This window comes from Xiphophorus hellerii, chromosome 3 (genome assembly GCF_003331165.1).
Source record: "Xiphophorus hellerii strain 12219 chromosome 3, Xiphophorus_hellerii-4.1, whole genome shotgun sequence".
Taxonomy (NCBI): Eukaryota; Metazoa; Chordata; class Actinopteri; order Cyprinodontiformes; family Poeciliidae; genus Xiphophorus; species Xiphophorus hellerii.
The window spans coordinates 18149783-18170837 of record NC_045674.1 but is presented as its reverse complement, the minus strand read 5'-3'; the positions used below and the strand labels follow the sequence as shown (position 1 = coordinate 18170837).

At 39.0% G+C, this 21055-nt stretch overlaps 1 protein-coding gene across 2 annotated transcripts; it reads right to left on the bottom strand.

Annotated features, from left to right (window-relative positions):
* Window positions 1-1783: 1783 nt before the first annotated feature.
* Window positions 1784-20336, bottom strand: tax1bp1b (Tax1 (human T-cell leukemia virus type I) binding protein 1b). 2 transcript variants are annotated; one of them, XM_032557937.1, is made up of 18 exons: window positions 20214-20336; window positions 16282-16475; window positions 12007-12109; window positions 10313-10503; window positions 10055-10213; window positions 9059-9207; window positions 8860-8950; window positions 6892-7077; window positions 6480-6731; window positions 6116-6286; window positions 5906-5978; window positions 5568-5686; window positions 5333-5458; window positions 4734-4820; window positions 4078-4276; window positions 3856-4004; window positions 2779-2864; window positions 2110-2531 (listed from the first exon to the last, which is right to left on the bottom strand). In XM_032557937.1, exons 2-18 carry the CDS (start codon window positions 16456-16458, stop codon window positions 2333-2335), a joined length of 2517 nt encoding a protein of 838 aa, XP_032413828.1. In that variant the 5' UTR covers window positions 16459-16475; window positions 20214-20336; the 3' UTR covers window positions 2110-2332. The 2 variants fall into 2 exon arrangements, with proteins under 2 accessions (XP_032413829.1, XP_032413828.1); XM_032557938.1 differs by lacking the exon at window positions 4734-4820 and having other exon boundaries at window positions 1784-2531.
* Window positions 20337-21055: the final 719 nt, after the last annotated feature.

Here is a 21055-nt window from a genome sequence, read left to right as displayed (position 1 = left end):
TTTCATGGCGAGTAGGTGAACTTTGACCCCTGCTAACCCCCCTTCAACATGCTCCAAAACTCACCAATTTGATAACTTTAAATCAAACATGCCTTATGATCAGACTGACCAAGTTTGAAGTCGATCAATCGAAATCCCTAGGAGGAGTTCGATCAAATACGAAGGCTGTAAACGTCAAAATCGAGGTAAAAAATGGACGTTCAATACAAAATGGCCGACTTCCTGTGATAGTTGGCTTATAACATTAAATGTAAGTTCTGAGTCTTTTGGTGAGCTCTACATGTGTACCAAATTTCATGTCTCTACGATGAAGTACGTTCATACCATTGTGTCAACAGAAAATTGCTAGTTGCCGCCGTTCAGCAATTTTTTTTGCGATTTTTGCGACAACCTTAAAATTCAAAATTTTTAAATTTTCTAGTCGCCACCGCCAAGTTTGGTGAGTTTTTGAATATGATAAAGCCCCCAAAAAGGCGCCTCTTTGGGGGGGCAGAATCGTAATAATAATAAGAAACAGTACAGAAACAATAGGCCTTCGCAGCGCTTTGCTGCTCGGGCCTAATAATAATAATAATAAACAGTACAGATACAATAGGCCTTCGCAGCGCTTTGCTGCTCGGGCCTAATAATAATAATAATAATAAACAGTACAGATACAATAGGCCTTCGCAGCGCTTTGCTGCTCGGGCCTAATAATAATAATAATAATAAACAGTACAGATACAATAGGCCTTCGCAGCGCTTTGCTGCTCGGGCCTAATAAACAGTACAGATACAATAGGCCTTCGCAGCGCTTTGCTGCTCGGGCCTAATTAATCTCAGAAGAAAAGTACGAGTAAATGAGGGGTTGACTTTTGTTTAGTGTAGCCTAACTTTGCCTTCAGAGTGAACTAACGAACCCTCCGACGCTGGCGTTTGAGCTGTGCTCTTCTAAAAAGCTCAGAAAGTCTCCTTCCTTTATGTCTTTCATTTCCAGGACAGGTCATTACTTCAGCGCTCTCCTTCCTAAATGAGCTCGGCCTCAAAGGAGCTGCCATTTCTGGAAAGTGTTTGTTTTTTCCTCGTTTTTGAGGTGAAAGTATTTGTTCGTGCTGCTGAACTGTCCGCCGACAGTCATCGTACGTGTTTATCCAACCAGGCCGTCGTTTCTACACATTTCTATTTTCGTATAGGACAGAGTGTGAATAAATTGCCATTCAGTTTGTGCTGTGCCTCCAAACCTTCTTGGTGCCACTGGATTAAAACCTGCACATCCTAAATAAGAATGAGAGATCTGTAACTTTTGAAAGAACTGCGGCTGTGCTGTACCGTCAATATATAAATAGTATACAGTGGATGTATCATCACCCTTTAAAGTGTTAAATTTATTTTTGTGTTTTTGTAAAGCAAACAAAAAAAGCATATGTACTGTATTTCTGCTGCTTCATGAAAACTTGGTATATTTTACAATAAAAGTTCACCTGTTCCTCCGACTCCTGCTCATTAATTATCAGACGGTGCAATTTCAAAGTAATTTTATTAGTTTATTTAGATACATGAAACTCACTAAACTAATGAAACATCTTAATGAATGAAATAACTTAATAGCTTCAAAGAGAAAGAAGGAAAATTAACAAAAGCTGAGCATGCACTGATTAGCTGTTGATATGAAAATAAGAGACAATCAGAACAACAAAAAAAAGGAAACCTAGCTAAATAAAATCTACATATTACACAAAGTATTAAGGCGGTCACAATATTGCCTTAAATTTTTCTAAAATAGATGATCTGATGATATACTGTATATTCTTGTACAGGTATAGTTACTTAAGATTTCTCCCTGACTGAATATAGTGCACCGATGCTGCTTTCTATGACAGCTGACCGATGACCTGTACAGCGATGATGAAGGAGGGGAAGCATATGTTCGCATGTGTTAAATGTAAGTTTGGTAAACACGTCTCTTTTTCCCTGACTCGTTACATCCTGCAGCGTTACAGATCTGAGAAAACCCATGTCCATTCGAAATCAGTAAGAATTATAGGGTAAAACAGTCTTCTCTTTCCAAATCCTAAAAGAAGGGAAACATTTAAAACGGTAATTCAAAAAAAAAGATTAATTCGCAACTGATTTTAAAGCCCTGTGATACACGCTAAATAATAACATTGTCTTTTTTTCTTTTTTTTTTTTTTCAAACGTCACCTCAGAGTGGATCTCCAAGTTAAAAGAAAGCAAAAGTTAGGATAGCTCTACAGAGAGGAGCCGAACACCACTACATGCAGAAGAGAGCTTAAAGTGATTCTTTTTCAGAGGATGGCAGAAAGTCTGCAGACTCCATTGGTTTTCAGTTTCTTTAGTCGAAGTTGAGCGGGTGCCCGTCGAAGTGAGTGAGCACGTGGTTCTCGAACACCTTCTGGTCGCAGTCCAGGGGGAACTGCTCGCTGCACATGGGGCAGATCTTCCAGTGGCTCTCCACGTGTTCCTCGAACTTGCTCTGGTCGTAGTTGGGTGGGAAGATAACCTCGCAGAGCGGACAGCGTTTCATATCCATGCTGTGGGCGGCGGGGGAGAGGGGGAGGAAAATAAAAAGACAGCGGAAGAAGCAGGGAGGAAGAGAGCGCTCGTGTTAATGGAAGTCGAGCAACAAACAGGAGCACCGGCTAATGAGGAACGTGTGTTTGATGCAGAGTGGGTGGCCTGCTCATCGACAACGGTAACACAAAGGGCGGCTATGTTACAGAAGCCGAGTGAGGCTAGGGTATGGCAAACACTAAAACTTAGCGGGAGAAGGTTTGTTACCTGGAGTCAAAGCAGAAGGGGGTTTGTCCATCATTCACAAATGAGCTGCGTGTTTCTGTTCCTAGCGGCTGTTCGTTGGTGTTAACCTTGAAGGGGGGAAAAAAAAAAAAAAAAAAAACATAAATATGAAAAGAGAATCAACAGCAATAAATAAAATGCCTACAAAATAACTGCTGGACACTAGAGTCACTTCCAACGTTGCCAACTTGCTAACTTTGCGTCATGTTGCAGCCACAAACTACTGCGTCTTGTTAGGATGTTTTACAAGAAACCAACATGGAGCAGTTCACATTTCTGAAGTTAAAAGAAAAAAGACATGTTTTTCAGTCAGTCCAGTCTAGCCAGTAAAATCAATTTTCCCCAAAATCGCCGTTTCAAGTTTTTTTTAAGGAATGTCTCAAGTTTTTGTGAATTCCTCTTTGCAAAATGGTTCAAACTTGGAGCCTGAGTTCTGCCAAGAGGCCAGCTGTGAACGTTGTTTTTCAACTTTTGCCAAACATTCTCAGACAAATTTAGATCTGAACTTTTATTAAGTTACCCTCAACTCAATAATAACCGGAACATCATTAACTGTAGTTCATATTCCAACTTTTCATTAATTTCCTTTATTCTGCTTCTACAATGTTGTGTTTTCATCATCTAAAGCTCTTTGAATTGCCTTGTTGCTAACATGTGCTACACATTTAAACTTGTCTTGCATGTAGGCAAATATGTTTTATCTTTTGGTCTCATCTGACCAAACTCCATCAGTTTGCCGAGACTCTCCCACAACTTGTGCCAAACTACAACCGGGACATCATCTTCTGGCGGATTTCTTTCAACAACTGGAAAGAAACCAACACTGTAACACTTTCCTTCCTCTTCACAGTCATTTATCATTTTGGCTCGGTTTATTAAATAAAATCCTATAACACATATTGAGGTTTGTAGCTGTAATGACACAAAATAAATTTTTGCAAGTATGGTAGGCAACTACTGGGATGAAATATGAATTAGGTTTTTGACCTAAAGTGCCATGCAGAGGACTTGGACCTCTGCTTTTCGGTATGGCGTGGCTAAAACAGACGAGAAGCTCACATTGTTGTTTTCCTCTGCCTCTTCATGTCCTTCTGGCCGGCTGAGGTTGCGGGAGGGCTGGATGCAGACCACGTTGCTGTCCCAGGAGGGTGGGCCTACGGGGGGCAGCTTCAGAGGCTGATCATCTGAGAACTCCTCCTCTGTCTCATCTGCAGACATAATTCAACCACTTTAAAAAAATAAAATCCCACATACTTTTCTAAAAAAAAAAGAAATATTCACCTTTTGAGTCTGAGATGGAATAAGGGTTCCCAAAGTGTAGTTTGCTTGGACTCTGAGAGACCAGCAGTGGGGTCGGGGTGTCCTGGACGTAAGGGACGGGGTACTGAAGAATTAAAGGCACACTGGTCTGGAGGTTCTCCAAGCTGGTTTTCTCACTGGCCCCTTGATCGCCCTTCTTGCCGCTGCTCTTCTGGAGCTCCTAGGGAAAACAAAAGCAGAATTTAAACTATTTTGCACCAAAAAAAACAATAGTGATATGTCATTTTTATTTTCTGCCCAGAAGCCACCTAGCTGTTTTGGGAATATGATGCAAGGGACCTTTTTTTTTTACTTCAAAGCTAAGCTTAGTTAACAGCTTTATTAAAGAAAAGAAAATCAATTTTTTTATGATTAGAACCGTTTTGTAATTAATGAGGTCAAGCTAATTGACTGTCTAAACCTCAAATGGGGTGATCCCACCTCTTTGAACATTAGCAGTTTTAGGCCTGCCAGGACCTTACTGTGGAGCAAAGCAATGAAACAGACAACATTTAATTTGCTTCTACAATTAGTGGTATTTTATACCCAGACGAAATGGCTAAGAGAAAACGTTATATTTTAGGGAATGTTTGGAGTGGCAGGAGTCTATAAAAGAGAAAATGAAAGCTGTTACTAACCCCCTCCAGTTTTTCCTTCTCCTTCACAACGAGTGCAAACGAGTCCCTCAGCTCCTTCAGCTCCCGACCCTTCTCAGCTACTTGACTCTGAGGTAAACAATGGACACAAAACCAAAAGGAATGAAAAGACCATCTTTTCTTACACTTAATGCGCTCCTGACTGAAAAATGTCTCGCTGAAATACAGGCAGGCTTCGGCATGTGACATTAATTGATCACAAGCATAAACGGCTTCCTTTGGCCGCGGCCTGATTTACGTTCGATACTCCTCAAAGCAAAACAACCTGCTTGGATTCTCCTGAGACACTAAGCAAATATCCGCCTGACCCCAGCCAAACACAGCATTAGCAGTGCGACTAAAAAGGATTCCTCCGAGCCAAACCTCGCTTGTCTCCAGAGCCTGACATAAACAGCAGTAAAACGCCGTCTAACAGATAGGCCGGCTCATAAACAACGCTGTCAGAACAACTATGTTCAGGGGGGGAAGAAAGTATCAAAGTCTCGATCCTTGAGCAAGACCAGCCATGGACGCCGATAAAAACAGTCGAGTCTGAAGACCAAACTGCTTTGAAGGCACCAGCGCCGCGCTCGGAGCCTGACCTTATAACGGTCCTCTGCGGCAGCCAGTTGCAACTTTAGACTCTCGTTGGTCTTCAGCTGCTCCTTTAATTTCAGCTCCGTCTTGGCCAGCTCGTCTGCAAACAAGCTGCTGCGCTCCTTTTCCTCCTAAAAGGCAACAGACACTCATCACCCTTTTTTGTTTTTGTCACACTTTGTCCTCTCAGGATTAGAGGACCGTTGCATATTTTGCGCAGAATGCAGACACATTGCTTACTATCAGCATCTGCTTGCATTTTCTGTATTTGTCATTTCTGTCTGAAGCTTCTCTGCTGATGCCTTTGAGCTTCTCTTGGATGATGGCCTCCAACATGGGGTCAGCAGAACCTGGGCTGCCTGTAGAGACGAGAATACAACCAAAATATGTAGATCTCTTCATTTATTACGGTTTAAAATAAAATGATTGCTTTTATGACTGAAAAGGCTGGGGGGAGAAAAATCAAAGGACATAAACTAAGACAGTAAACTACTGTGGCCTTTTCTAAGACATTTACAGTTTCTATGATAAAACCATCTACTTCTTCCATACAACCAGACAGAACTGGACATAAATACCCGGCACCGATGTGTCTGGACTCCCTGATGCAGGGATTGTGGCGACCTCTTGTGCTGTGCTTTTCCTCACTTCCTATGAACAGCAACACAAATGAATGTTAAAAGAAGGCAGAGCGTAACATAACATCTTTAAACCGTCTTTAATCCGTAAACCGAACCCATGTTCTGTTTACGGATAAAGCTCGGCGGCTGGTGTCTGCTGGAACCTACCCCCTGCTGTTCACATAGTTTGAGGACTTGTTTTTGCAGTCGCTGGCATTCCTTGTACTTCTCCTTGTAGTGCTCTGCAGCCATGAGCAGCCGCAGCTTCAGGTCCTCCACCTCTCTCTGCAGCTCTGCTACAACAGCTGGGTCTGTGCTCGCTTCCTCCTCCAATTTGGCCTGTTTTTACAAAGACGAGAGAAGAAGAAGAAGAAGAAGAAGAAGAAGAAGAAGAGTACCATTAAAACGACTGCATGAAAATAGGGTAGGAGTCGAAACTGGTCAGGAAAAGCCTGATCGGCTAATTACTGAACGAAAGTCATTGTCTAAAATTATTTAAATGAAGGCCTGTGACGGAAACGTTCATGCTCACCGCCTCCTTTTTGGCGTCTGCCTTCATCTGTTCGACTACGAGTTCCAGGTGGACACACTGGGCCTGAGCTTCGGCCTTGGCCTGGCGCAGGGCGTCCGCCTCGAGCTTCATGTGGTAGAGCTCAGACATGGTGCGATCTCGGGCGCTGGAGGCATCCCTCAGTTCGGCGGCCAGCAGAGAGGACTGCTGCTGGTTGGCCTGGAGCTGATCCTCTTTCTGCCGCAGCTGCTCCTTCAGGGCCTTCATGTCACCCTGGTACAACCACATGTTATTGTCACATTAGACTTTTAGGTCTAGCAGAGGTCTTAAAGTCACTATATAGTAGTTAAATATTAAAAGGCATCATCTTCTACCGTTGATGCTAATTTAAAACTTGGTAAAAAAAAAAAAAAAACAGTCTAGTAATTCATACCAAAGGAGAAACTTTGGCCAGGATTTCTTTGTACTGTTTTTCCTTCTCTGTGAGGCATGCCTGCAGGCGTCCCACCTCTTCTTTGAACTGGGCAATGGTGTTTTCCTTGTTTACATCCACGGACTTTAGCATCTGCAGCTCTGCACTCAGCTTAGTGTTTTCCAGCTCCCGGTTTTTCAGGTGAATCTGATGCGAGCACAAAGAGAAATATAAAGGAACAGAACACACACACAGTTTTTTTTTTTTTACTTTTTAACCTTTTGCCTCATTTATAAAAACACAAAAATTTAACATTTCAAAATTTCATGCTTTTCCAGACTGAAATTTCTGCAATTTTATTGTAGCTTTTCTAATATACAGAACAAAAACTTTAAACGATTGGGTTTTATTACCTGAGTTCAACAAATTACTAAACAACACAATGCCTAACTAGGCTTTCTGATTCACACCTTGTGAGTCTTTTTCAAACTCATGAATTTGCTTTGCTTTCCTATTCTCTCTATGCTGTGGTTATCACAGCTGCTAGCACACTTTTTCTACCACATTTTCTTTCCACTAAATATCTCATAAAGACGCTTGCTTGAAGGACTCTTGGGGTGCTTTCACAACAACCCTATTCAATCAAACTCTGATCCATCGGCCGGTTCGTATGTGGAGGTGGGAATGCATAATCGAACGCTGATGCAGACCAGAAAAAAGTGAAGTCTGAGCCGCCTAAAAGTCTCGGTTCGGTTCGGTTGAAGTGAATTCTGGTGCGGTTTGAATGCACATGTGAGACTGCGCGTGCAGACTGCAAGTGAGCATCTGCTTCACTGCGCCCCGTTGTTGTGTAGATCAAAATGGAAAATGCCTTTACTGGGATTAATGTTTTTATTGCTCTGAGGTAATATTGTAATTTCATGAGCAACTTAAATTTTGAAGTTTCTCATGAGTTTCAAAAGCTAAACACCCTAATCCTCAAAATTAGCATAAAAACCACTGGAATAAATAACTGAATTATTGAAATTAATTAACATGGATTATAATCTAATTTTAGACATTTTGTCTCGTAAAATCTTGATTGGATTATCCTACTCCAAGTTAAGATTCTTTAACGGTACAGTTTGTGATTTGCTTGGCACCTACGCCAGGCCCAGTCTAATGGCCACAGTGCTAATTTAAACTCATGATTTAAGATCATCCAGAGACCTTTCCCAAAAAGAATTAAGAAATAAAAATGCTGAATTGGTCTTCTTTTTATTTTTCAATAAGTGCCCATTTATCTGTGTTCTGCTAGTTACTAAGCTAAAATCGGAGTGAAAAGCCTTTTATTTCTTTTTTCTTATTTTCAGAAATTCAAGGTTTTAGATTAAATATTGGACACTCAGAGACTTCTTCCACGCTCTACTTTCTTCTGGTTAGACCTATTTGGGTTTTTCAAGACTCCGTCAAACCCCTGCTAATAAATCAAATGTTGTGTGACCTCATTAAAAAGAAACAGAGATTAAGATAGGTTTTAAAATTGTCCTTCGGCAACATCCTCTGTGTGATGGTGCAAGCTAAATTAGATATGAAGGTTTTGGGCTCCATTTCTGTGGCGACACTACAGTATGTGGCCCTCCCACTTCCTGTGGAGCACCCACCACAACACAGGACGCACAAACACCAGACGGACCGGGAGACAGAATAAGGCATGCCCCGTTTAGACTCAAATGTTCCACTACACAAAATTATTCAAAGAGCACAAAGTGGAAAAACAGGAAAGAATTGGGAAAAAAACAAAAGCTAACGAAGGATGCCTCCAAGTCTGGCATGTCTCAAATTACACAGCAAATGATTTAGAAGGTAAAGCTGTCACCAAGTGTTTTTTTTAAACAAACCAGTAGGGTGATACAGATATATCTGGCTGAAAAGTTACTTAAGCTCATTTTATGTAAATTTTGATATTGTTATTTCTAAAGTTCAATTTTTAAAATCATTAAACATCACCTTGTAGAGTTCCTTCTCATCTCTCTCATTCTTTACGTGAGATTCAAGAGCCTCTTTCTCTAGAGCGACTTTCTTCAATCGATCTTTAAGGCTAGATGGAAAAAAAAAAGACATAAAAAAATTAGCACATATTAACGAATAACGGAAAATTTTGGGGTGTATCCATTCCAAAAATCTGAATTCGTCTTTAACAAGCCACCTGTCCAGCTCGGTTTCCTTTTGAAGTCCCTTCTGTGTGACTCCAATCAGATCCTCTTCTAACTGTATGATCCTGGCCGTGGCATCCTCCAGTCGCCTCTTGACCTCTTCCTTCTCCTCCTGAAGGGCCTGAGACGAGTGCAGCACCTCCTGGGAAACAAACCACCAAATAAAAAGAGGTTGGACACTTGAACTTGTTGATTTGCACAATGGCTAATTGAAATCGTACTTATAAAAGCTACGGTGGGTTTTGTGCCAAGAGATAAAGGATCTAAATGGGTTAAAATCTGAAATAACAGAGTCCGTTCCATGTCTGGCTTTGTCTCAAAAGGTTTGGAAAATGCTTGTACGGCATTAAAATTTACTGTCGTTGAAGTCTAAATCATAAAGAAAGTCACAGCTCCACGTAGAGTTTTTTGAACTCTGAAGATGAATAAAAAAAAAAAGCAAAATAAATTTTTTACAATTTGCTTATGAGAAGAGTTTTGGGATCTTTATATTCACACCATATAAAAATTTCATATAAAAGTAAAGCAATAAAATTAACAACCACAAAATCTGTAATCATATTTACATCTGTAAAACCTTTAAAACCAGCAGATTTATGACACACAGCGGTACACCAGATTATTACTGACAATGCTCTTAAGACTTAATGTTATGCTATAAAAAGTGGAATGACAACCTTGATAATGCAGGCATTTCTATTTGTCAGAGTGTGATTTACTACTTTAGTGTATTGCTGGTTCGAGTTACTCTGCATGTTTGGGCTGCTTCACTAGGGGGTGCTAGCAGACTGTTTGGCCATAAATTAAAAAAAGGTTAAAACAAGAACAATCGTTTTATAAATTATGTGTTTTAGAATCTGTAATTACTTCAAAGCAAACTCCCAGTTCAGATCAAAGCTAAAAGTGAAGATTTGGTTTCATTAAATTGATGGGAGTATTAAAAATACCGATTTGCATGGAGCTGGCAGGCCTAACCAGAATAAACTTACTTGGATCTCTCTTCTCAGCTGGGCACAGGTCTCTTTTTCTTGCTCAAACTCCTTCTGCAGACTCTCCTTCTCTGCGTCAAGCTGCTCCTTCTCCTGCTGGATGAGGGCCATGCTTTTCAGCAGCTCATCTTTCTCTCTCTGAGCTTCTTCCACTTTTTGCTGCTCAAACAAGAAAAATGTTGAAAATTTTGTCGCTTTTACAGCAACCAGATTGAAAGTCTGCGCAGTTTAAATGAGCGGTTTTATGTGATCCTGTACCTCAAGCAAGCCAGCCTTGGTGGTGACGACCAGAATGTCAGAATTGCATTCGTCTTCAACAGTCAGCAGCTCATCCTCGGAAGGGCTGTTTGCACGAAACTGGAAAGGCGTGCTTGCCCCCCGGATCTCCCCTTTGTGGGTCACATAGCAAAACTGGTAGAACTCCCCATCGTCATTGGGGACATAGTAACCTAGGGAAGTATTGCAAACAGTGATTAAAGAAGGATGCAAAGAAATCTAGATTTAGTAAAGTAAAAGCAGGTAGGAATTTGCTGCACTTAGCCATTTAAAATAGAAATGTGTATCAAGATGTTACTTTAAATCTAAACTCCCAATTAAGCATGTGTAGTTATATTTATTCTACCTCATATCTGAAGGATTGTTTTACATAAGAGGAAAAATGTGCTGGCACTCTTGGGAAAGAAGCCCAGAGCCTTAAAACTTTAATTTATTTTATTAAAATAACATAAGTATATGCAAAAATAGAAAATGTTCCTTTATTTTTTTCCTTTATTGGTGCCTATACTGTCTGTGCTTTGCTCTACTGACATTCTGACAGCAAGACAACACTTCATTTTGTCTACTCCTGAAATGTTTCATAACATTTTTCTTTAAACCATATCGAGATCATTCCAGAATCTGGTTCCTCTGAGTGTGATGCCAAATAAAGAGACAAACGCCAACAAAGTTCCCAGGGTGTTTGGACCAGGAACAGCCCACAGCCCCACAGAGTCTCCACCCTACCCAACAGCAGGACGAAAAGCAGGTGTAGAATGACAACGTCAACACTTCCGGTAACATTTAAGGAAGTCTCCCCAAACTGTTCTTTACTAAACAATAATAGCTTAAATTATACAGGTAACCTTCCTAATCTTCTTCTCAGAAATTTCTTGTTTATGCTGTAAATTCTGATGCTGACTGGTTGCACAAACAACAACCTATGAAGTCGGCTAGTCCCGATAATAGTCAGCCAATGAGGGACTGTGACTACCTAGCTTAGCAAGTCAGAGGCAGACTGAGCTCTATCCCCACTACCATCTGTCCTTTCACAAGATGTCATCAGCCCAAAGCACATGGTTCCGGCCCAAATCCCAGAAGAGTTTAGTAAACTTTTTGTTTTTAAGTTTGTGTTGGTGGGGCAGTAAACGAGGACTTGATGAAACATTAAAGCTTTAAAGATTTTTATCCTCCCTTGAGGACAACATACATACGCCCTTTTTTTCATTACATAATCCAAACTAGTGCATATATACTCCAAGATAACAGGAGTTTATTGATACCTAGAGACCCTGATCTACTTGAATAAGTACAGATAAATCAACAATTCAGCTACGTTTATTCTGAAGGAATTTTTAGAAATAATATTTGATCCACCAGTTATTTTATGAAAAATTATGATTTTTAACAGAGGAAATCGGTGTTTGCTATATAACAAATGTACACAACTTAAAGCATTACTTAAAGCTAAGTAGTGTGAGATTTTTCTACAATAAGGACTGATTAATATGACTTGTAGTCATCTCTGCCAGCCAGGTGTGTAACATTCTTTCTACATCTGTAGATCTGTGGAGATAGACTGGAATTTTAGTGCACTTAATGGTTCTGTCCTGAATCCGTACAATCCTCTGACCAGCTCCTTCATATATCTTCATTAAAATGCGTCAGAATTACAGAAAGCTACAGCACGACCTTACCCTGAAAGATCACGGTTCTGTTGACTGCTGTGCCTTCCACGTAGTTCTCTGGGAGAGGCGACCACAAGAATGTGTAATAATCCCTCGCTGTGCTCCAACCAACCTGTGACACATTGAGGGGAATCCATTTAACCAGACGCTCCAACCACATCAGTGCATTATAATAACAATGGGGAACCAACAGTAGAGATTTTTTTACATGAATCTACAGGCACTTCCAAATTATCTCAAGCTGGTATATTGAAGTAATGGAGGGGCTTTTAAATCTATGTTACCATGGCAGCTAGGAACATGTCTACAATTGCAATTTGGCCCTCAAAGAGGAAAGACTACCATAACGCAACCACCTCCCGGAGGTTTCAAGATGCTCATCGTGAAAAAGCCCGAGTGCGGAACTGAAGCAACAACTCACTGTTAACAGGAAGAGGAAAATAGGTGAAAATTTTATACATAGGCAACTTGAAAATGAAAACCAAAATGTAATTATATGTATTTTATGTCTTGTTAACTGATGTCTGCTGAGGAGGGGGGAGGCGGGAGAGCAGAAAATACATCCACGACTTCAGACTGGTGCCATAAAAGTGTCAAACTGAATCAGTGTCACATTGAGAGGGCTGCTTTTAGGCGTGCACACATGCATCCGCAACAAATCCAGTAAAACCAGACTGCGACACCAGCCTTTGCGACAAAACCAAGGTCAGTCATTTGATGCAAACTTTGCCAAAATTTATAATTCATGCAAGCTGACACAACAGCAGATTTCGATTTTAACTTTCTTTTCCTGACTGGCCAGTTTATCTTCTCAGCTGTGTACAAACAGCCCGCAGCTACAGTGCAGTGTGTTCAAGTGAGTCACGGATAGAAGGGCTCTGGAGTTCCCAAAAAAAAAAAAAAAGAGAGAGAAACCCCAATTGTTGCCTGTGCAGGTCCAGCCTCCAGCAGTTAAGAACAGGAAGCAATTAAAACATGTGCCTCGTTAGTGAGTGTCATTACTGAGGGGCTAGCTCTAACCGGTCCACTCATTAGAGCTGCAGAGGTGGTGTTTGGGGAAAACTGAGAGGAACTTAAAGCATTCTGGTTAGAATATAAATAAGCAAAAACAGAGACATGGTGTTGAGCTATCTTAAACATGTTTAAATTAGTGACTGGGAGTAAAACCCAGTGAAGAGAACAAGCTTTATATTATAGATGACGTTTTACTTTAAAAACATTTTGCATTAAACCCGAGAGGATAATGCTGAAGGAGGTGAAACATTGTCAATGCGCCAGTAAGGCTGCATAGAACCAGGAGTGAGCTGTTAATGAATCACACAAAGAGGTCGTCCTTAGAGACAGTTTAATTATAAAGCTAAGTTTGCTTTCTCTGACGCCTTTCCTCAACAACAATCCTTTATGAACCACAGAACCACCAGCAAGTTGCAGTGTGGTTAATGTTCACAGAGTCACGAGTCAAAGTCTTTGTTTGTCTATAGGCAGACAAGATAAAGCAGGCCATTTACTCACTACTAATAATATATTTAGTTTTTTTTTTTTTATCTATTTAGTAAACTTTTAAAACTGTACAAAAACTGTATTTCTTGTTAAAATCCAGGAGGGCATATTACACAGAATTTTTTTTTTTAAATCCGCCATTTATTACAATCCTATATAATTACAGGGAACAAGCTAGAAAACTGTAAAATACAATGAAAAACTGATCTAGATGACAGTGACAAAACACTAACAAATCAATAGATTGAATTTTCAACAAAAACAACAGAGAAAGAGACCTCCACCAAATGACTCGCACGTCAATCACAGGATTTTAAAGGTTTACAAACCTGTGCTCAGCATTCTGAACAGCTACTGGCTTAAAGATCAAACCTTGAACCTAGACTGAAACAGATTCAACCTAACATAACCCTTTTTTCCTGATCTTTGCATTTGGTTGTATACAAAAGCCTACATGACTTTTGTAAAATGATTTGACAAAAAATACATTCATCATGAGTTTCCATCCTTTTTCCTCACTACTTTGAACAAGTAGTTCAAAGTACTTGTTCAAGTACTTTGAAGTAGTTCGAACTACTTGTACGAACAAGTAGTTTGAACAAGTAGCGAACTACTTGTTTGCTACTTTGAACAAGTAGGTCAAAGTAGCGAACTACTACTTTGAACTACTACCAAGTAAATTTTGCATACTCAAAGATACATCTTTAAGTATGCTAAATAGGTGACTGCACAAAATAAGATAATTTCCAACGTCCGACCTTTAAGCATGGAGAAATAGAAGGCCTGCTAAAGTTCTTATAGGACAAGACTTTCAAGCCAGACCAGATGCAAAATCTAAAGAACTGTTTGTGGACTTGAGAATGACCCCTGCTGACATTCAAAGGGTCACAGTAGACAGGGTGGAGGAGTATAAGTACTTGGGAGTGTACTTGGACAATAAAGTAGACTGGTCAAAAAAATCCAAATCCAGAAGGGCCTCTGTTGTTTCTGAGAAGACTCAATGTCCGACTCAGCATCTGCCAGAAGTTGTTACGGACATTGTGTGAGTCTATGGTGGCTAGCGCCATCATGTTCGCTGTTGTCAGCTGATGCAGCCTGAGGGTTAAGGAAATCAACAGGAAGGCCAGTCACGTCACAGGGGATGAACTAAACTCTCTGGACATGGTGTTCGAGAGGAGAACATTGTCCAAACTTGGGACGATGTTAAGCTAGTCTTCACATCCTCTCTATTATTTGCTGAACAGTTTTAGGAGCTTGTTTAGCAACAGACTCAGACTGCCACGATGTAAAACAGGGCAACATAGGAAATCATTCCTGGCTGTCACAGTGAAACTATACATGTTCAGCCTATGACAAAACTCATTTATACCAAAAGGTTACCTTAAAGATAATTTAATTCTTACTGTCTTACATGACTAACTTTACATCAGGTGTCTGGTGTTCCAATGTCGAGTAATTTCCCCTTTGGGATTAGTAAAGTATTTCTGATTATCAAAGGGAAAAGCAGAGGATGGAAAATATGGCAAGGATTCACATCTGACCTGGCAGCAGAAGTGGTTCCAGTGACAAACAGACATTTGTTGCATTTGTAAAGTGGAAAGTACATCAACAACACTTCTGTCAGTCTGCTAATCCTCAAATGCCAGCTTCAGATATGAAAGAACATAATGATAGCACACTGAGCTACCTGTAGCTGATCTCTGGAAATTAGTAAAAAGTAGCATCTTAAGAAGGAGAGCTTGTATGTGTCAATAATTTCAACTAATGTTCCAGAAGACCTAAATGTGTTAGCTACACATTTAGCTCTCTTTATTTGTACTTTATTCTCTGCTGTGATAAACCATTTAAAAAGGTATACATACATGAAAAGATAAATCAACTTGGTTTATTACTCGAGTTCCTTTCAAAGACAAACACTTCAAACAGGAAGAGAAGTTCAGCAGGAAGCAAACTAAACAGAGCTGTTAGTTTGTGCTTTTTAACTTGTTGTCAAGTTGTCTAAACTTTCATCTCATCCCTGGTAGATAAAAAGCAAGTTAGTTGAGAAGACGATCACTAAACTTCAGACAAAACTCAGATAAATTACTGCCACTGTACTGGATTTAATGTGTTCCTATAATGAGATCCATGTGGGACACTTAAGTTTGTGGTGAGGGCCAAGACGCTTCACTCCCTCTGACCAAGCTCATCTTTGAAGTACATGTGAATGGCTACACTTGCAATATTTTAGTTTTGTAAGGCCTGACTTAATACTTCGTTTCTATGTTTTAGGTAAATCAAAAATCCCTCCCTTTCCGCAGTGTAAAATTAAGTCATACTCTAAAGGGTAAAACATTGTCTCCAAAAACAGACTTTATTCTCTCTCCCCAGGTTGCAAGAACAAAACTATGTGATTCTTGTAGCCCTGGTTTGAAAGACACATGTAGAATGTTTTTTTTTTATTATTATTTTGCTGTGTCTGAAAAATATGAAATATAAGTGATGTTGTGTGTCAGCCCTATGAAGACTTTTGGGAAATTCTGCACATTAACCCTTGTGAAGTATGAAATGTAGGCCAGCAAGAACTTTATTATTGCAGCCTTGACTGCAAGGGTGACTTTCTCCGTTCTTGTGGAGTGTGCATTGGCCTTAACATGTAATTAGATACCCAAGATGTCAGCAAGTTCCAGATTTACGATGCACTAGAAAAGCCTTCAGCAAAGAAAAACTGTGCAACAATAATGTTTATTTGCATCTTATACTCAGTTTTAATCCTTTCATAAAGCAGTGTTGATGCTCCCTCACCTTAAATATACCAACCCAGTCCTTTGGATGTGGTTTGATGAACTGTGTCAGGGTATAGTGACAATCGAGCGCAGCATGGGGCAGGTAACTCTTCCCCACATTCTGGAAGATGACGTGGGCAAAATTTGATGTGTCCATGTTTCTGCTCAATAAGGTCCCATCCAGGAACAAAGCCATATATCATTCAGCAGTGGCTGCACAGGAAAGGACATAAAAAAAAGGATTAGCCAAAGGAAAAACTTACCCCAGTGTTGGTGTTTACTGTGACCAGGAGCAGTAAAAAAAAAGCAAACTGGAACAGAATAAAACTGAATAAAATGTGAGGCGCTAGTGGTTTAGGAAATTGGTTGGGCACTATAATGCAACAAACAAGAAAGTTATAAAAGAGGAAGGCAGATTTCATTACGTACATTTATTGTCATTAAAAGGTTTAATACAACACAAACATTTTATCTTAAAATGTTTATGCTTTTGTTAACTCAGCAAGGAGATTAACCACTGTTACTCTGAACTAACCTTTGCGAGATTAAAAGAGCCCAATAATCAGCCAATAGCTGATGACATGCTGGACACCGCTGTTACTTTCTATCAGGTTTATGAGCTAAATATAGCCAAACAGCTGCTATAAAGTAACTACTAGCACAACTCATGTAATAACCGACTTATATTTAACATCACAACCCGAGTAAAATTCAGACATTTTACTAGGGCAAACACATATTGAGTCGATACATGTAAAGCTATAGATTTAAAAAAAAAGAGAATTCAGAAGTATTGTTTGTTTTTAATAACCCTTAGAGCTACACAAGAATAATACAAAACTTGAAAAAGTCTGGCTTTTCATGATTTCACAAAAATTTGTGCTAGTTCATTATTCTCAGGAAATTTAATTTTCTACCAAATTAAATGTCATTGGGCTTAAAACTGTTTTTAAGAAAAGTACAAGTAGCTTCAATTGTTTTTTTATTTGTTCTTCCGATGTTCGTCATTCATTCCACATGGTTAAAAGCACTCCTATCTCAGCCCCCATTTCCTAGCAAAAACCAGCTGCTGTTTGTGCTTAATGCGTTCAGTTTCTATGTAAATGAAAGGCTTTTACACTGCATATAAAAAGCAGAAACATCAACTAACATTTGACTTTTCCTACCATGAAAAGCCAAATGTTAGTTGATGTTCCAGAGAAAAAGTACAATTAACACAAAAAGCTGTTGCTATACATCGACTTCTATTCTGATAGAATAGGATGTGAAAAAGTGTTGGTAAGTCCATTGGTCCAATCAAAATCTATATGGTAGCGGATCAATTTTAAAAGCCCCTAATCTCTTTGAAGTAACTGAATATCACAACTTCCTGTCTGAATAAGTTTAAAAGGTTCCAAAAAGAAAGAAAGAAACCAGCAGGGTTGGGATTTTGATGACATGCATACCTCTGTTTAAGCAATCCCCAAATGGCAACAAAAAGGCCTTCAGTAATTTACATGTCTTAAGTTTTTGCTAAGATGACACCAATTACTGCAAGAAATTTTCTTCAAAACTGCCTTAAGAATAGTCAACTTGCTTTCAAACCATAGTCTGAATTGGGCAATATGTATGTAACCATATATATTTGGTGAAGGGTGTATGTGTTTCAGGAGCATATGCAGTTTTTGTTTAGTTATGCAGTGTATATAAATCTTACAAGCCAAAGCAAGAGAGCAATAAATTAACATTTTGCAAAAGAATTGGATGATCTGCTAATCAGTTTCTGACTGGTTAGACATTTTTGTTCCTACTGTATGAGTTGTTTGCATTTGGGCCTGGGTTGATGGCGCCAATTTCATATTGGTGCCACTTAATGATTTCAAACTAAATAAGTGACTTTATCTGCACATTTCTAGATTAATTAATGTAGGAATCGATAAGGAAATGTTTCCTATTTTAAAATGAATGTTCATTTGTTAGGTAAGATACTTAAAACTAGGCGTGCACCAAGAAATCAACAAGCTGATAAATCTACCCTGATTTCCTTAATTTTGGAAGATTGTTGATCGCCCGATACTTACATGTGAAGCCGATCTGATCTACCTCAGCAAAGGTCTAAAAGTCAATGACTGTTTTCTTTTGATCTGCTGTAACAGAGGTTTGACTGACAGACCCGCCCACCACGTCATGTCTGCTGGTTGGTTTATTGGTGCACCGCTAGTTTTAAGTTTGCCATTAGTGATAGTCATCCCTCTGTTGTCAACTGAGCGACTTTCTTGCTATATTTGCACTGTTTCAGACAAAAAAACAATTAGTTATGCACAAATTAAGAATCGCCAGGTCAGGCTTTTTAAAGATTAGTAATCGTGATCGGCCAGAAAACTGTAATTGGTGCACCCCTACTTCAAACTAGCAGTGCACAATTTCAGAATCAATATTTAATTTCAATCCTATTGCCGTTATTGGCAATAATGTAACTGATAATAAACCCTCTCAGTCTTCATGAGTTTTAGCATATGAGAAAGCAAAGGAATACACCTCTTGTGGACATAATGTGCAGCTGTGCTTAAAACAATTTTAGCTATAAAGAAGAAAAAAAAATGTCCATAGCTCACTAACATCACTTGTGGTTAGTTTTTTAAAATATACATGCATCAAATTTATAAGTACTTAATTAAATTAGAAAAATAAACCGCTTATCTTTAAATCATCACAACTGCATTGCGATATAATCCGCAAACGTTACGATTATCCCAAACCAAAGATGAATGAATTGTATATGTTTCACATTGTAAATCTTTATTTTATATGATCAGTTCATCAATTCCAATGTGTGTATTTCATAAATTGCTGTCCGTAGGAATGATTCATTATGTTTCAGCTTACTTTAAATGGTAAAAAATAGTTATGTAAACTTTGACATCTGAAAAGGTTTTACATGGGATGTTCTGAACTTACAATTACATAAATTACAGGGGACTGAGCCACTTGACGTTCCTCATCATTAAAAAATACGATAAAAATGGCAAATATGTCTTTCAATGTTCGAATAAAGGTGTTTATGTTTTTTTTTCGTCTTTGCAATTGAACCTGGCTTGTATCCATGTGGCACAACTTATATTTAAGTGATGTCCTTTGTCATCACTCAAATACATTCATAGAAATGTCACCAGTCGGGAATCAAAGGTCTTGGTGCAACATGAAACCTCATTCAGGAATCAATAAATGTATCTACACTTGTTCAAATCCAGTTTTCATATATATTTCTTTGTACTCGATATAGGCAGAGCTACAGCTTGCCGTTGTATCACAAACATAATCGAGTAACAAAACACATTTAAACGTGCATTGAATTTGCTTATTTTAAACTCTACCATTAAAATCAACACATGATTAGCGAGAACGAAGGCTAAAGCCTTAGGGGGAGTTTCCATTTGGGCCTCGGTATTTTTTTTCGACGTAGTTTGGCCTGGGACGGAGAATTGACAAAAACAGACCGCAACTATCATTCAGAGTAATCACATAATTTCTAGCGTTACAATAAAACCAAATGCTAGAGAAAATAAACATTAAAATGACCAGTTTGTAAGCAAGTTTCGGACAAGGCCTACACAAAACAGTATTCATATCTGGTTAGCTTAGCAATGTAGCTAGCTAGCAGCCAGTTGGCCTTAGCGACATACTTTATGAGACACTTTAACCATTCATCCACAGGCACGTAGTCTTTAACATCTCAGCAAAACATTTACGTAGTGTGTTAAATATTACGTTTTTACATAACGTCCTTGACAAATAAAAAGCAGACACGTCAAGAAAAAAAGAGCACAGCTCTCAGTTGAATACAAGGTTATAGCTAATGTAAACAGTTAGCAACTTTAGTGGTACCAAGCTACTTTCGAAACGCACTTCGAAATGCTCACAAAGTTAACACTCGTATCCTTATTCTATTCATAAAATACACATCAAACATACCTTGTGGACATGTTAAACATCAGCCAACATCCAAATGTATCATAAAAACGCAGTTGACGCAGTTCAGGGTTTTCCCGTGTCCTTTTCCTGGAATAATAATAACATAACGTCACTTCCGCAAAGTGTCTGAGATAAAACGTGTTACACACCCGACCTACCTACACATAATTTAACTGTTTTCTTACCTCGAAACTCACTGTTTAAGCATTGTTTTACACTACATGACATTTGTCATTTGAACTGAATATTAATAATTCGCCAAAATCCGTAATTTTCTGAATTTCTAAGAACTTTTCTTGTTCAAATAGACTGGCAACATAATAAGCTGATTTCTTATTTCATTCATTTTTTAAGTTGTCATGTTTGTTTTTTGTTGCTGTTCTTGTTCTTATTTTTCTTTCTTTCTTTTTTGTGTGTTTATATCTCAGCCAATTTTAAAGAAAACATTTCTTGTTACAATCAACAAGGGAATATCCAAAATTTAGGGGCTTTCCTACCTTTCAAAAGCCAAGCATTTTGAGTCAAAGAGAAGGTCTTTCACAGCACCTATATTTAAATACAAAGGCACAGTTGCCTCGAAAAAAATTTACTCTTGAATAGAAAAACTGCCTGCAACAGACTGGCGACCTGTTCAGGGTTGTACCCTGCCTCTCGCCCAAAACGTTCGCTGGAGATAGGCAACAGCACCCCTCTGACCCCACTAGGGACAAGGTTGTTAGAAAATGGATGGATGGATGGATAGTGTAATCTGTAATGAAGACTGTCAGCATTTATTTATTTATTTAAACTTATGAGTAAAATTTTTTGCTTAGGAATTTATCAATATACAATTCTCACCTGCA

Bases quoted from the DNA above. Each gene is read 5' to 3' on its own strand.
- tax1bp1b (XM_032557937.1), bottom strand. From the start codon at position 16,458: ATGGCTTTGTTCCTGGATGGGACCTTATTGAGCAGAAACATGGACACA. The intron at 7,078-8,859 runs GTGATGTTTAAT...TGCTCGCATCAG, and splicing joins ATGAGAAGGAACTCTACAAG to ATTCACCTGAAAAACCGGGA. The intron at 5,459-5,567 runs GTAAGCAATGTG...GTTGCCTTTTAG, and splicing joins AATGCAAGCAGATGCTGATA to GAGGAAAAGGAGCGCAGCAG.